The 17,219-nt window shown below is 31.4% G+C and overlaps 1 protein-coding gene across 1 annotated transcript in view; it reads left to right on the top strand.

The window, feature by feature from the left end:
- The window catches only part of LOC129219109 (G2/M phase-specific E3 ubiquitin-protein ligase-like), a 104,977-nt gene that overhangs the window by 32,086 nt on the left and 55,672 nt on the right, over positions 1-17,219 (top strand). The window contains exon 3 of the mRNA XM_054853429.1: positions 10,624-10,715. Within this exon, the coding sequence (XP_054709404.1) occupies positions 10,624-10,715 (92 nt within the window). The remainder of the gene's footprint in view (positions 1-10,623; positions 10,716-17,219) is intronic.

Genomic DNA, 17,219 nt, shown 5'->3' with positions numbered 1-17,219 from the left:
CTAGGAGAAACTTTTTTTTGCATGTATTTTTGAACCATCGTAATGACCCCATGTACCTTACGGGCCAACACCAGCTTATCACAAGGCTGATGTAAAAAGTATGTTGGTTGTATGGTATCAGAATTTACTTTTTTTCTTATCTTTGAATTTTATCTTTTAAAATAAATTATATATATTAATATCATATGCAATCTTTAGAAAATTTAAAAAATGTTTTCCCTTATTAAAATTTTTTCCTGTTTTAGTGGCTTCAAAATGGCATCTTGTAGGCGGAAGAAAAGGCCAGATTCTTCACGGCTTTTTAGTCGGGAAGGTAATGTGTTTTCTCCTCAACTTTTTCTAATGTACTTTGAGGAAATAGCTCACCTCAATGTTGCTTTGTGTTGTGTATATATTCAATATTGGTTTTATGGTGGAAAGTGTATTTGGTTTACGCTCTGAGAAAACCGGGAATTGTCAGGGAAAATGACACTCAAAAATGTCAGGGAAAAGTCAGGGAGTTTTCAAATTTTGTAATCCAAAAAATTTTTTTTCCCAAGGAATTAAGTACCATGAGATCTAGTCTTTGTTTTTATTGTGATTTCACGAAAAAAATTATAAATTTTTATGTAAACCGACGCTGGCACTTAAAAACTGCAATCGAAAAATGAATGTTTTTTTTTCACAACGAAAAATGCGCCAAAAGAGTGAAGATTTTCTTGCATGGAGTCAGTGAGGGGAACGCATTTCTTTCTACTGCCTAAAGTTTTAGATGGGTTGCCACAACATTCTGTTCGTTATGAAAAGTTTTCACCCACCAACAAATTGCGCCAAATAGGAATCGAAAGTGTTTTAAGACAATTTGGATGCTGGATGCCAGAAATTTCTACAGCTTCGTGGTTTCGGGTAAGTTTATATTATTTTTATTATTCATGTATATAAACTTCAAATAGGAATTTATAACTTTCAAAAAGATTTTTTTTTAAATCTCGTCAGGATTAACGATATAAATTTTCAATCTTACTGTAAAACGCTATAGAAAAATGGAGATCTTGTTCATTATCCCGCCCCCCCCCCCATATTTAAATGCATATAGAATCATTAACTAAGAGCAATTGTAATCATGTTCTTGAATGGAAAAACAGATTACTGACAGATTACAGATTTCATTTCCTTCATATTATCCTCGGTGGCGTATTATAATCCGCTAGTCCTAAAATCGCTCTGAAAAAAGAAAAAAAAAATAGTATAAATCCGCGTATAATGCAAGAAACGTAGTTAATATTGAGTCATCATAAAATTTTAGCTGCTAAATTAAATCCGTGAAGAAGTAATAATTTTACGCTACATCACATAAAAGGGAAATTCAGGCTTCGTAAAATAAAAAACTAAGAGGCGAAGTAGCTGAATTTTTACTGCTATTATGATGGGGGAGATCGAATAGTTTCGTTTTCCTGATTTCGTGTTTTTCGTCAAAGGTTCCTTTTACAATAACGATTTTTATTTTTCTCTTTTTCTGAATTAATCTTGCCACCGAACTTTTGCTCAAAAATACGGAATACTATACATTTTATTGAAAATCTAAAATGTAGTAGGTTTGCTTTTTGCATACTTTAATATAACTTTAAATACATAGGTTTTTTGAAAACTTAATGAAGTATTTTTAATTAATTGTCCTAATTGCAGAAAAATACTAAATTTGTTTTAAAAAATGCTTGGAATCTTTGTTTTATGCAATTTCTTTGCACAGAATAAAATTCTGTGTCCCAACTCGGTTTTAAAAATGAAATAAATGAATGTTGTTTTATAAATAATGTACTACCTAATGATTTATTTTTAACGTTATTACCGTTAATTTATGGGATATTGTATTTCTTGTGCAATATTTGGAACGTTGTTCGAAATTTCGCTATCGTTTGCGCCGAATTTCTTATTTTCCCATTTAATCTTAATGAAATAATCTATGCTAGAGAGAAAAAGTAGATATTTGGCATCCGCTTATGATCGGCGGAAGTTGATTTTTAATAGTATGCCAAACCTGCCAACACAGGAGACTCCCGTTTTTTGCCCGTTTTTCCTGTTGTTAAGTTTAAATATCAATTTTTCTCGTTTTTCTTCAGATTTTTGTATTTTATCATCATTCTATCTTAATTTAACGAGATTTTCGTTTGTAAAAGGAAAATCGTCTAATCCCGATTAAAGGACACTACCATAGCTTCTCGACCAAATCGAAGATCCGATGCCACCATTGTTCTGTGCAGTATATTGTATGCACGTGTGAGAAAAAACTTAAGCAATTTCAGTGCGTTTCGTGTGATTGATCTTAATTTTAAATGAACCTGCAATTTTATTAAAAACAACCTGGAAAAGTCAGGGAATTTTTTTTTGACCACAAGTGTATGAACCCTGGTAGACTCTAATGCAAAGTTAGACTATGCCAAGAGGTGGAGAAAAATACCTAACAGTTTTTTTGTTGGTTATTAATAGCTAATGCAATTTGTGGTTATCTGTGCCGAGAGCTGTTTATTTCTTTTATTTAAATTTTCTTTGTCTTTGTCTATGTGAAGCTAATAGTCTTTTTTTTAATTGTGAGTTATGTAGGCGATGTTAATTGGGAATTAATAGGATCGAGAAAGCATCAACTTGTGTAAGAATGTTCAGCAGCTGATGTATAAATACTGTCATTCCAAAATCCTAAGAACTTCTTCATATGCCTGGCACTGAAAGACGTGGCAAGTGCAAATTAGCTTATTTCACAGATAATTAGCAAAAAAAGGGGGGGGGGGAACTTGAAATACACAAAAATCAGCTCAGAAATACATTTAAACTATTTAATCGAATCATAATACAGTGAAATCCAGACTTGCGCCAGGGATGGGTTCAAAGACCAATCACATAAGTCGAAATTTTGCGGTGTGAAAAAGGGCATTTATGCGACTTTTTGATGAACTTATACTAATATTTTTGGCTTTGATATTTGTCAACATCCCTCAAACTGTCTTAAACCATTTCTTGACTATAAATTACTATTTCCTACATAGCAAACTAAATTTATACTTTATTTTGGTTTTTAAAAGCTGTTTTATTCAACATAAAATACTGTTCCTATGTACAAAGAAACTTTATCTGTTTCCATCTTCACTAGCTTTGAATGAAATAACGCACAAAGGTGCGATATTTTTAAATTTTCACATTTAGAATGAGAAAGGTAAAAAAGAAAAGATTCTAAGTGTTTATTGATTGTGTTGATCATTTAAACAAATTTTTTTATTGTTTTAATTGAACACATGCACAGGGATCAAAGTCGTCCTATATTTCCTATAAATCCTATATTTTTCAAAAAAGGTCAAAAACCATCCTATATTTCCTATAAATCCTATATTTCCAAAAACAATCCTATATTTTTGGTACCCCAGAGGAGCTCTACACCTTATGCATAACAAGTTTTGTGACCTTTCATTGAAAGTTCTGCCATGCTTCATGAAAAAACAAGCTCTTAAAGAAAAACTAGTGAAAATTTACTAAGAGGAAAAATATAAGAGGGTGTGTAAGTTGAGAAAACATTTTTTTTTTTTTTGTGGATACACCCTAATGTACATTAATGACGAAGATATTCCTAAGAATGTAGCAGATAACCCCGTCAATAAGTATTGGAATTTTATCTTTAACTTGAAGGATGAAAAGCTGCACTAATCTAATTTGACCAAACTTGTTAAGGCTGTCCTGAATTTCTCTTCTGGCCAAAAGGAGAGAGGCTTAATAAAAGAATTGTGGCTAGTGACAAAGCAAACATGAGTTTAGACACAATTGTTGCTCTCATAGTAGTAAAAAACTTGGTAAAACACTGGAAAAGGTTGATGTAAATTTTAAAATATTACACAGTTGTGCAAAGCAGCACACTTGAAATATAAGGAACAGAAAGAAAAAAAAAATTCTGGAAGAAATAAGAAGGAAAAAAGGGGAATACGAAATTAAACATTAGGACTCAAATGTAAATGCATAATTGACATCAAGGCTGGACAAGCCATAATAGACGCTGTTAATAAAAAAAAATTAACAGCTGCTTTAAAAAGGTCACGCAGTTCTATGTAATTTGTTGCTAAACCATTTTGGTTTTTTACTGAAATAAATTGTTATTTTCCATAATATTATCATTGTTTTTATTTATTTTTGATGTGTGAGAAATTTAAATTTTCATATTCGGACAGTTAAGAATCAATATGGCAACAATTTTTATATACATACTTTTTTATCAGGTGGCACTAAAAGGTAACTTTTTTATGAAGTGTATGCGAAATTTAATCATTTTTTTTTTGGCTTCCTATAAATTCTATATTTTTAAAAAATATGTCCTATATTTTTTTCCAAAAAATGTCCTATATTTTGTCAGTTGGTCACTTTGATCCCTGCATGCATCTTGAATTTCATGATAATTTAATTTAGAGTGTATGAAATTAGTCGTCAATATTCATTTACACTTATAGGGCCAAGTAATGAATGATTAACCCGTAACATGGAGGTGAAAAAATGGGACATAACAGGGAATGTGAAGTCTCAGAGACCGCTCTATTGGCAAATTTTTAAAAAATTGTGTACCGTAATTTCGGGTAGATAAGCTGTATCGTATACGCTGTACACACAAGAATTTACTAACTAAAAACAAAAGTTCATCGAATGACCCCCCCCCTCATCATATATGCCGCAGAAGAGTGTATCAAAACTTGGCGCCCCACCCCCTCTATATATACATATGTATGGATGTGATTATTTATTATAGTTAGAACAAAACTGTACAAGCAACTGCATTTGTTGACAGATAGAAATGGAATATACTTCGTGTAAAAAAAGATTAGAAAATGCTACGGTTGCACAAAAAACTAGTGTTGCCAGATGATATCTACATTTGGTTGGATGAAAAGTTTTCAAATCATTGTGTTATACTTAGCAGTTCATCAAAAAATTGTTTACCCTTTATCAATTGATTCTTTTTTTTTTTTAAATTTATCATCATTGAGACATTTTAAAACATTACTCAGACTATAGTGACTCTAACTCAGACTAGCTAGCTATTCCTCCATTTTTCAGCCTTGTGAAACGTATGTTACCATCACGAATCTGGCAACACTAGAAAGAACAACAACAGCGAACAGCGGTAAAATCGGTGCAAACTAACACAGGTTTAAGGGTGTGAGAAATTAAATTTAATGAAAAACCTGTTTCATGGTGCAATTTGAGAGCTCTACTAGCGTTTTTTAATGAATTTTAACATTGCCGCTTGATGATTGGGCGGACATGAAAAGCACTAAGAAAGAAGGGGGGGGGGGATTTCTTCAGATACGCTGCAGATGTTAAATTTCAACTTTAAAACATGTGTAAGCCACGGCTTTTCTACCCGAAATTACGGTAATTATAATATATTCCTCTAATTTCCCACAGATGTTCTTTGAACTTTTATTAGCAAGGGAAAAAAATGTTTTTGAATTTTTAATCGAAATATACCTTTTCTGAGGAAATTTTGTTACAGATTTTTCGAGAAAATCATATGCTCTAGTAAATAACTATCTACTCGAAATAAAAAGAAGTCTATTATTTATTAATGATTTCATTTTAGTTCTTTTATATATACAGAACATTTTAGTACCAGAAAATTGGTCATATCACATTACGGGAAATTTTTGACAGCCCTTTAACGGTTAGTATTTCATGTAGTATTTCGAGGAATAATTCAGCCTTCATTTTCCCTAGAACATCATTCCATGACATTTGTGAACATTTCAAACAACTCTCAACTTCATATAAAATACTTTGAATCTCTTCCACATAACGGGAATAAGATTAAATGAACCTACATCCGCGGTTTCTAATGTTGTTAAGAGCCATGTCTACTACTGCCAAAAATTGTAACACTGAAGGGCAGGTGCAGTCTCACAGATTGCTTTTAAGAATGCAATGAAATTTAAACCAGGCACTTGCCTAAAGATGCTGATAAGCAAGGGGGGTATTCAAGGTCACAAAACAAAAAGCTATTGGGAAAAACCATTCCATTGGACTGAAAATGAAATAGGGGTGATCAGATGAACTTTTGAGTGGTCTGTGAGACCGCACCTCTGTTAAGGGTTAAGAGAAGGTTTTTTTTTTTTTAACTTGCATAAAAAGTGAAATATATTCAATCACCATGCTATGATTTCAGTTAGTATGAATTTTTATTTAATTCCCCTTAATTATTTGTTAATTTTTTGTTTCGATTTTATTCCCTGTGGTGAACTTATCAAGATATTAATGCTCTTTTTCAAACATCAATATTCGGTCGTTTGAGATGTTTCATTTTCATACAGGGAAAACACAGGGAATTTTTTTCCCAAAATTGTGTTCCAGAGTGAGTTCACGCCTACATAAGTCATCGCTTAATTAATTGTGTCATTAAATTGAATAAAATTAGGCTTACTGACCATATGATGACTTAAAAGCATATTCTTTTACTTAGGCGTTGATTTATTTTCTTGCATTCTGTTAATTATCATTACATAAAGGGACTGCAGATGATCAACAGTTTACTTGCAGTAAAGATTTTGTGGTGTTGCCTGCCTAAAAACTAGAAGAATCATTCTATGTAGAAGCTGTATCGATTAGCAATTTAAATTTGTTTGCTATACAACCCAGTAAATGTCATTGTAGCCTGAGCATAATGCTTTGCACTACATATTGATTAAATAGTTTTTGGCTTTTCGGCTATGTGTTCTTCATTTATGAGAAATTTAGTGTGAGTTTTTTTTTTTAAATAAAAAAACAGTTAGAGGTTCTAGCAGGAAGTGTATCGTGTTAATTTGCTAAAAGCTGTTCTAACAAGGTGGTTACATCAGAGGTTTAAAATCAAGGTAATCACACACACACACACATTTATATATGAGACTCCAGTTTCGGAATCCGGACATCTAAAAGACTTGAAATACATAATTTCTTCCTTAAAAATAAATATTTTTTAACTTTAAATGTTGAAGATTGATTTTTGTGAATTGAATATTGATGACACTATGTACAGAGAGAGAGCTAATTTAAGTTTCCTCAATGCTATGTCATATGTAAATAACATGTGTTTTTCTGTAATTGTGCAGCAATCTTTTATCATCTGCTTTCAATTTAAGATACTTATTATTATTTTCTCATTAGTATATAATACAAAGCGTATTGAAAAAAAAACAAGGCTTGTTTTTAGTACAAATATGATGATTTTATTGTATTGATTTTTTTTAGCATTCCAAAGTAAGCTATCGATGAATTGTACAACCCAAATTCAAAAAAATAAAATATTTTTATTTTTTGTGGAAAAAGATTAATCTAACAAAATATAAGAGCAAAGTTGGTATTTATTTAAATGAACATGCCACCTTTCTTCGACTTTAATGTGCATATAACATTTCACATAAACTTAATTAAAAATTATCTAAGGCAGAATCATCCAAAAGTATAGTGATGATACTTTCTTTTGACCCAAAAAAATAAAATATTAAAATTACCAAACAATATCAATATTTTGTCACTTCATTTTTTTTTTTTGCAAGAATACCATCTTTAATCTTTTCAGATATAAATTCCATCAGCTGTTAACATCCGCGCCTACTGATCCTGTTTCTATACCCTCTTCAATTCGGCAAGGAGCTCATTTTTGTTAATGGGCCCTAGGTCTTGAACCTGTTTCTTTAGATTTGAGAATGCCACAAACTTTAGATGGTGTTAAGATGGGTAGAATTGCTTGGCCAGTTTAATATTGAAATACCTCTTTCTGTTCAAATTCTACAAGTTGATTTAGAGATGTGACACGAAGCGTAATCTTACTGATAAATAAATGTGTCAATTGATTAACCCTGCTGTGCTTCAGCAAAGAGAATCTTTCAGTAATTTAGTATATCTTGATAAACAGCAGAATTCACACATTGTTTTAAGATACATACAATTGCTCAGTCCCAGCAACTCCCCCTTACCATAAAGGTTGTCTTTCGATTTGAGAGAACCTTTTACACAAGATTGCTGAAGTGCTTTGCTTTTCTAATGCCAAACCCAAACACCTCTTTCTTCAACAGATATTTCAAATAAAGATTCATCAGTGAATAAAATGCTTTTTCAGTCTTATTGCACCTAGCTGAGATTCTCTTTCCAGGAAAGTTAAGCACTTCTCTGCTTCATGTACATTTTTATGTTTGGTTTTATGTCATTGACCTGCAATTGCAACTGAAGTTGATGCAATCATCCAAGTGTTGGCTTGGATATGATAACTGCAGATTCTTTTTAACACTTACAGATGTAGGAGACATTTTTAAAAGAGGTTATTTTTGAATTGGTCAATCCTTCTACATTCTTTTAAAATCTTCAAGAACGTAGATAGTAAATCATTCTTTTAATCCAAGATTAACTTTTTTTTCTAACTTTAAACTATGATACGATCAGGGGTGATTGTGACTCCATGAAAAAATACCTGAACTTTTTTCCAAGAAGAAAAAGTGTTTTGATGGGCATACATATACATATTACGTGTATGCACACATTATTTATATACATAGTTATTTGTTGGGGCTAAAGCTCGAAGTTTTAATTGGACTTAATACGTATGTCTATGTGCATGGAGAGAATTAAATTCTTTTAATTTTTCTCATTTCTAAAAATTTTTCAAAGAATGTTTTATTTTCCTCCATTGTATCTGAATCCTTAACCATTTATTACATTCATTTTCTAAAAGTGCATAAAGATTTCAGAATTAAATAAGTTTGGGGCAAAAGGGGCAGAATGTATTATGATCACTGCGCAATAGGGCTAGGCGATATCCGAATTTTAATGCCACGATATATCGCTCTCCAAATATCGATATTTTCGATATATATAAGTCGTTAAATTCAACATTTAATGGGGGGGGGGGGGGACTGTAAAGCCTATTACATAAGCATCTACAACAGAGAAAAGCCATAGGCCATCTTGGTGAATAAATATTTTAGCAATTTAATCTAATAATATAGTTACAGCAAGGATTTTCATGTGTTTGTGTCGGGAGGAGAGAGGTCATGAAGCAGATTATACCACAGAAACTTTTGGAGAAATTACTTTAGAAGAATTTAAGTCTTTTTATTAGCGGGTGACAATTCTTGACGGAAAAGGGGGCTTGGTAAAATTGAGGGGTGCCATCACAGTCGGGGGGAATAGGCAACCCTAGTTACATCATCTGCATATTAAGATATGCAACAGAGAAACGATATTAGACATCTTGAAAAGAAAATATTAAGGGGGAAAATATGAAGTAACGCTCCTTTCTCTTCTTATCTAGCCTTTATTCCATCTCTCACCCCAGCTGTTCTTCAATAATTACCATAGAGATTGCAAAACATGACGGTAGCTTACGCTTTATACCAAACGGAACGTCTTCAATTTGGACTTTCGGCGTTTCATTAAACATTGACCTAAATTTTACAAAAGTGGGTTTTTCTGAAAATATAGGATGGTTCCGGTATTTTCGAAGATGAAGATACCGGAAATCAAGATGTAAATACCAGAAATCCGGTAAAATACCGGAACACAATCACCCCTGGATACGATTACCAATTTCCTTGCTTCAGATTTTATCACATTGACAACCTATTTTCAGTAAAAGAATAACTGAGAGTTTTCCGAGCGTCAAGCTTGATACCTGTCCCAACCTATGCAGTTAACAGTTATGCAAATATTTTCACTACATTTCATATTCACATTAAATGAATTGATTATTCTAATTTTTTGACCCATATAAAAATTCAGCATAAATTTCAAATGTTTTAAGAATCAGATGTGTTAACATTAATGTGTGTTGAAATTGTTCTACCCATTCATTAATAACAAAGTTTTACTTTGTTTAATTAGCACACATTCATTTAACCTGACTCACTGACAAGATTTGTTTAAACAGTACTGATATTCTACTTTTCTGAATTTGGATCGTATTATGGAATATATGACACAAATCTATATTCAGCTAAATCTTTTAAAACAAAATCAATTCTAAAAGACCCTCTTGGCAGTGAAAGCCTTTCATTGATTTCATTAAGATTTATAAAGAAAAAGCAATTCTCTTGGAGGATATTGATCATAGAAAACCATACCAATTTTTTGAATCAGGATCTACGATCCAGAAAGTTTGCTGCTTTGAGTGTTCCGGATTTCTGATCCTATATTGTGATAATGATAATAATTGTAAAATTTGAAGGAGATTTGTGTCTCATTCAAATGAAGAAGGAAATTTATTTTCAGCGCTTTACTTATTTTTGACTGGTAAAAATATTTACTTAGAGAAAAGGTTGTATCTTAAAAGGAATTTAAAACTTTATGTGAAGTACATTTCGGAAATATTTCCCTTTCATACTTTGTAATTTATCATTTCATCTATTCATTTAAACCATTAAGAATGGAAGGGAATATGTTTCATGAAAATACAGAATTCAGATTATAACTTTCATGAGCACATAGTGTAGCTTTTTCAGGCTGTAGAAAAAATAATTTTTGTGCCATTATGTTGTTTTAAAATTGAAGTTCATATTTTAAATAGCCATCCTTTTAAGCTTCAGTTTATCTAAATTAAATTTCATAATTATAATTTACTATTATCATTGTTTTTCTTTTCTTTTTTAGTTTGCGCATTTTGTGGTACGAAAGAAACAAACGAAGTTTTATATGGAGCCTTTTATTCTACACTTGCTATTTCAGTGCATCATAACTGCATGGTGAGATTTATTTTATGTAGTTAGTATATTTGTTATGAGTGCTCATACAAGCATGCATAAGCACCCACAATTTCCTTTTACCAGCATCCAAATTCTTACGCATTTGTTGAATGGTCTTCCGCCTCAGCCAACTTCTTTGGCATTAAAATGGGCTCCTTTGTAATCCTAAACCCCATGCATACCGAACTTTTAAAATTTTCATGCCTTAATATTGTTGTTTTTATTTCTCTAGGTAAGTATTTGTGTAAAACAGAAAAATTCTACATTCATTAAATATTGTAATTTAATTTTCTGCTGCTTTAGATTACACCTTAATAAAAAAACTGATAAAAGTTGAAAGTAAATAATGTGAAAAAAACATCCCATTTCTCATTTAAAATAGATAATATCAATACTGATATTATCATTTCATATAATGATATTATGCTTAAAAGAAACTTTCAATAAAGAGGTACAGTTTAAGAATTGCTTTTAAATATACGTTACACCTGACCTATAATTTTCCATTAGATACATATTATACTACTTACTCTTAAGTATGGGGTTGAAAAACAAAAATATTTCTATTTTTGTACTTCACACTGTTACCTACTCAGGGACCATTACAGGTTGATTTTATACCGCTTTTCAGTACTTTCACATTTTTTTTTAATCGGTAGTTTCCCAAAAATCAAGTTTTAAAATCAGCAGCTTCACAAAACTAACTTTGAAAATCGACACATTCTAGAAACAGTATTAAAAAAAACGAAAGTTTCACTAAAACCTGTGTTTTAAAATAGAAAACATGTTTTTCTATTTAAAATATAGTTTACTCATAAAATAAAATGCTAAAATGATTTATATGAACAATCGCTTAGGTAACAACTTTTTCATAGTATTAAACTCAAGTTTCACTGTTTTTCGCCAAATTGCTTTTAAGCAGTCTTCTAGCATCAGTTTTAGGGGGTGGTGATTTCCTAAATTGTACATAGTACAAAGCTTATTGAGCTGAGATACAATGATATTTTCCCTACCTCTTAGGTCCCCCCCCCAAAAAAAAAAAATTGAAACATTAGTTAATGACATTTGCACTTTTCAAACTAACGTTTAAATTGCTCTAGATTTCTGAGACAAAAATTAGAATGTGCCTTTAAAAGATCATAAAATCAATGCTGATTAAAAAAAAAAACTTTCACAAACATAGAATATTGATACAATACTTTCACAAAAATAGGTAGTGGGAAAAAAAAGTAAAGTTCCACTTTCGAAGCTCACTGAAAGAAAAGCTTTCAGACGTTAAAGAAGGATGAAACCAACAAAGATGCGAATGCAACCAAAAACTTCCATATTGAAAATTTTGCGACAAAGAAATGGTAGGGAGTAGCCTGTGTCATCACCCTTAAAGGTAGAACACAAATACAGTCGAACCTGTCTATTTCAAAACCTGTCTCTCCCAAAAAAATGCATATCTCGATTTTTTAAAAATTTCCCTGCAATCTCAATTCTCATGCTTTTTTTCCCTGCTTTTCTCGAATACTTCATGCGTAAAACCTCTATATCTCAAAGTTCAAAATTCACTGCTACGGAAATTTAAAGTACAACCTTGTTTTCTTTTTACTTTAAAAAATAAATAAAGTAGGGTGGTTATTAGCCCTAAAATAAGAAATAATGTAGTAGAATACCCAGCCTCGGTCGTGGAGAAGGAGAGGAGAGCAACAGAGTGAATGCAAGGTGCACACACTGACTGGCCCACAATACTATGAGGGGAGGGAGAGATGAAACCTGTCATTTCGAGTTGACAAACTAGTCACGTGGTGCTATTATATCTCCTGCAAAGCCGTAAAGGGTAAGTGAAAGAGTAGGGGGCGGGTAGTAAAAGGAAGAACCAAAGGCAGAATTTACAGCTGTTGCAAAAGAATTGTAGATGAAACAAAAGCTGTCAATAATCAAACTTAATTAACAGATTTTTTCCATTGAGGTATGTATCATGGTATTGCATTTAATCATTATAAATTGTTTATTTAATTAATTTGTTAAATTTACTTTTTGTATATTATATTTTGTTTGAGTTCACTGACAGTGTATGCATTGCTCTAGCAACTTATAGTCGCTAAATTTAAATGCAAAAATAAAACCTCCATATCTTGAAACTTGTCTTTCTCGATTTTTTTTTCTGAACCTTCAACATTCCAGATAGACAGGTTCAACTGTATTAGATTCCTACTCGAGCTTGAAAAATATCTTGGCTAAATTTTAATTAGATTTGAGCCATAATTACAGATGGTGCTCTTTCTGTGTCTGGATAGAAGACAATAGCAGCAACATTTCTCCAATCACATGCAAAGGCATGTATAAATATCATTATAATGGTTTTCTCCTACATTGCATCATCAATAAAGAACATGTTGTATCCATTCCAAAGGCCTTAATCACTAGCAATTTCAAGTTTTTGAGTAATATAAAAATTGAAAATTCTGATGTTGTATATTATGGGGTGGAAGTACGTTGGTTGAGCCAAGGAAAAATGAGGCGTTGACATTGAAAAGGAGGTAAGTGCCAAAATTGCCGAACCTTTTTTTTTCCACTGAAATGATTCTATGTTCCAAGGCCAATAGCATTGAGGTAAGTTTCGGTCACCTCTTGATTAGTTTTGAGCAATGTCACAAGACAGTGCTCGTGGCATCAGAATGGCTGTTTGCTTTGGAAAAATGACAAGTGCCGCAAATAACCTTTCCCATTACCTTCATTTTTCGCTTCCAGTGTTTATTTATCCATGGTTTATCAATATACAATATACATTCATTGCTTCAAGTGAAAATGTCAAAAGTCCATTGATTTGAAATTTCCGGTATCTGGGCACTTGTACATTGAGATCTGATCGAGATTTTAGTGCCATAGAAAAAAGGAAAGTCTGTAAGTGTATAGTGGCAGATGAGGTGCTGGACATGGTAAGAACAGCGAGACTCAAAAATCCATTTGATGTAGTGCCAATGAAAAAGTAATTTTTTTAATTTTGCAAGAACATGTGACTTTTACATGAATACCAGTTCATTGCAGACATCCATTATATCCTGGATACAAATTTCACAGACTGATCTACCACAAATTAAAACACAACTGAAATTCAATGAAATGGAAGAATAGGTCAGGAAAGAAGTTTTCAAGAAAGGAAAGATAAAGATTTAATGAAATATGAATGGATTTGAAGTTGATCAAAAAGTTCCGGTTATTAATGAAACAAAAAAAAAAAAAATCTGCTTCAAAAGTTTGATTTCATGGATGCAAAATAACTTACATTTTATAAAGATGTTTGTTAATAACCTTTGAATTTATTTTCTTAATTATAATCTAACAATGTTTACATGTAACCGTATAATAAATACATTTTATACTTCAAAAAGTGGATTCCTGTTATTTATTCATGTATCAATTTTGTTTTTTGCTTCTCCTGGAAAATTTCAGTTTTGCCACTTACCTCCTTTTCAATGTCAATGCCTCAATTGTTCCAACTGGTTTTCACTGAAAAACAAAGTTCGGCAATTCAGGGAATTCTAAAGGAAATCTGTCTCAGTTCCTTGGCAAGAACTAGTTAAGATGTTTAGATTTCTTGTCAATATTACTGATGATATGGCCGGTAGCAGAAGCATTGCGACACTGTGGCGCCTGTCTTAAATTATTGAGATCTGCAGACTATTGCTGAATTGAAAAGATTCCCGCCCTCCCCCATTTTCGGTACGTAATTCTCAAATTTTAAAGAAGAAAAATACAGTTCAAAGTGAAAAAAATCTGTGCTTCAGTTTTCTATTTTATTTCAAAACTTTTTAGCCTTTGTTTTTAAAAGAAAATAATTATGTCAAACCACCTGCTTTTTTAACTTTATCTGCAATAATTTTAATGCATTCTTGTAGACAATGGTTTTTCCAGTACTTTCCTAGATTCTAAGCACTTCTCCTGTTCTCTGTATTTTTATTACATATTTTCTGGATTTCGTAAACCTTTGGGAAAATCCCTTTATTTAGGGAATTTTGTGAAAAAAACCCTGTGAAATTGTGTTTGTAAAGATTGTCCAGAATATATGGTTGAATATCAGGAAAAGTGCTAATTTAAGTCCCAGATGAATTTCTCAAGCACTTCCAATTAAAAACCACCATCATCATATAGTAAATTTCGTTGCACATGCAATCCATAAAAAAATTTTTGAGGTTTTACTTTAATATATGACACTGGAACTCTTTTAGTTGCTCCAAAGTCATGTCGGCAACTGTCCCAGTTCCAATCGTAAGTTTAAAAAAAAAAATCTTGTGCATTATAAAACATCGCAGCAGGAACAAATACAAAATGATCTAACGTGTTTTGTGTTTGTTTATGAGAATTGATTCTTGTGTTTTAGAAAAAAAATGAATTTACGTCGACCAAAAAAGCAATTTATGCTTGTCCCAAGTTTTCATATCATGTCTGGAGCGCAAACTTCGGGGATGGTTATTTCTAGTAAAAAACATTTATTTGGCTCCAATGAGTTGTGAGGGTTGCAGCCTTTTATATGATGTATAAGTTCCATTTGAAAGTTTTCACTTCAGTTGTATAGAATTATTGGTAGAATTTTCCAATTTTTACTTTTCTGTTTCTACTAAATGAAGTGTCATGTCGGTAGTGCAAATTAAAATGGAAAATAAATTAATTTCTCAAACTATTTTTGCATAATTGAAAATAATTTTTCTGCGATGAAAATAATAATGCTTTTTAATTTTCAAATCTTTAATTAGCTATGTTGAGCGATCAAAAATTCGGCAATTCCTCATGTCGGTAGCACACAGGTAGACACCATTTGTTACTGAACAAATGCTTGCTTTACCGATGTTTTTCTCAATGCTTCCTTTGTGCAATGAGTTTGTTGACCATCTCATGATTGAAAGGTAGTTTAATTTCTTAAAATATGCTTCTGAACCATTATTTTCTCCTAATAATTTGAGTTCTGTAATGAAATTTTATCTTCGTCTTTTCACCCTCTTTTCTTTTACATGAATATTCAGACCTTCGTTTGTAACTACTGCCCCAAAAGCTATAATTTTGTTTTAAAAAAGTAAATCTCTTAACTTGTGCAAATCTACTCCCCCCCCCCCTTCAAACTCTGATTGTCTTGAATTAGTTTAGTTTTTTAAGCTTGTTTTAATATTTTTCAAAATTTTATTTTAAAAACTATTGACTAATGTGTTATTTTTTCCTCAATCTATTATTAATAATTTCTGTTTCTAAAAATATTTTTGAATTGAAATTTTCAACGTGAGATGTTATGACAGTATAATTAAATTATAATCGATATAAATTTAAAAATTCTGTAAAAATTACATATATTTACGTCACATTCATGTTGCATTAGTCATCGAAATTATACAGGCAATGTATCATGCTCATTAAGTATAAAAACTTGTAATATTTTACAGATCTGTAACATTCACATCAGATCTGTAACAGTCAAATTCAAATCCCCCTAAAATGGGGTTAAATGTTTACTTTAACCTTGCCCCTAATTTATAAAAAATTCTGTAACAGATGTGTAGTTAAACTATCCTATTAACTTTAATTTCTGAGTTTCTTTAAAAATCAAAATTTTCCATGATCAAATTGGCACTTTTCCTGATATTCACCCATGTACTCCATGGCTGGAGAGCTTCCTGCTGAAATTCCAACTTTAGTTCATCAAAATCTAGCAATATTATTGATGCTTATTAAGTCTGATCAAAAATAAGTTTTAACTGTATATTAAGCATTAATGTAACTTTTATTCTTCCATTTCATGTTTTAATTATTTTATGCATATAAAAAGTAAAGAACTTCCATATAAGTGTACTTAAAGAGAATCAAAAATCTGAGGTACCCCTAAATATTGGGTAATTGGGATATTTGAGGGTACAATATCTTCTTTTTATTTAAAATTTTAATTACAAAAATTCAAATAATGATTAAAAATTTGAAAAAAACTAAACAAGCTAAAGTTGACATTTCAGGATTTTCACTGGAAATACTTTTATAACCCATGCTTTGCCATAACCATCTTACTCGCAAATTTTACTCCATCGCACAGCTGGTTGCCAAAGAGCAATTCCATGTGAGATAAATCACCTTCTTGACCTCAACATTTCCAATTTCAATAACATTTCGCATGAAGGGCACACCTGACAAAATAAGTAATCTTGCCAATTTTTAATTTCTATTCTGAAAACTGTTCAAAATACAAGCCTGTGAAAAACTCAAAATGTGCGAAAAAAATGAAAAGTGTTTTTGCAAATGACTTACTTCTCTCCTAATTATAATAGAAAGAAAATTCAAAAAGTATTGTAAACTAAAACATAAAGTTTTGTATTGATATATAACATGACTTTCTTATGAGATATATTTAATATTTGGGATCATTCACTGTGACATGATAATTTGAAAGATGGTTTGCCCCATTAAACGGCATTTTCAGAACAATCCTGAAACACGTCAACTTAAGTTTATTTCATTTTTAAAAAATTTCTTTAATTA

Source organism: Uloborus diversus, chromosome 3 (genome assembly GCF_026930045.1).
Source record: "Uloborus diversus isolate 005 chromosome 3, Udiv.v.3.1, whole genome shotgun sequence".
NCBI classification, from domain to species: Eukaryota; Metazoa; Arthropoda; class Arachnida; order Araneae; family Uloboridae; genus Uloborus; species Uloborus diversus.
The sequence above is the reverse complement of the archived record's forward strand: the minus strand, read 5'-3'. Positions and strand labels throughout refer to the sequence as shown.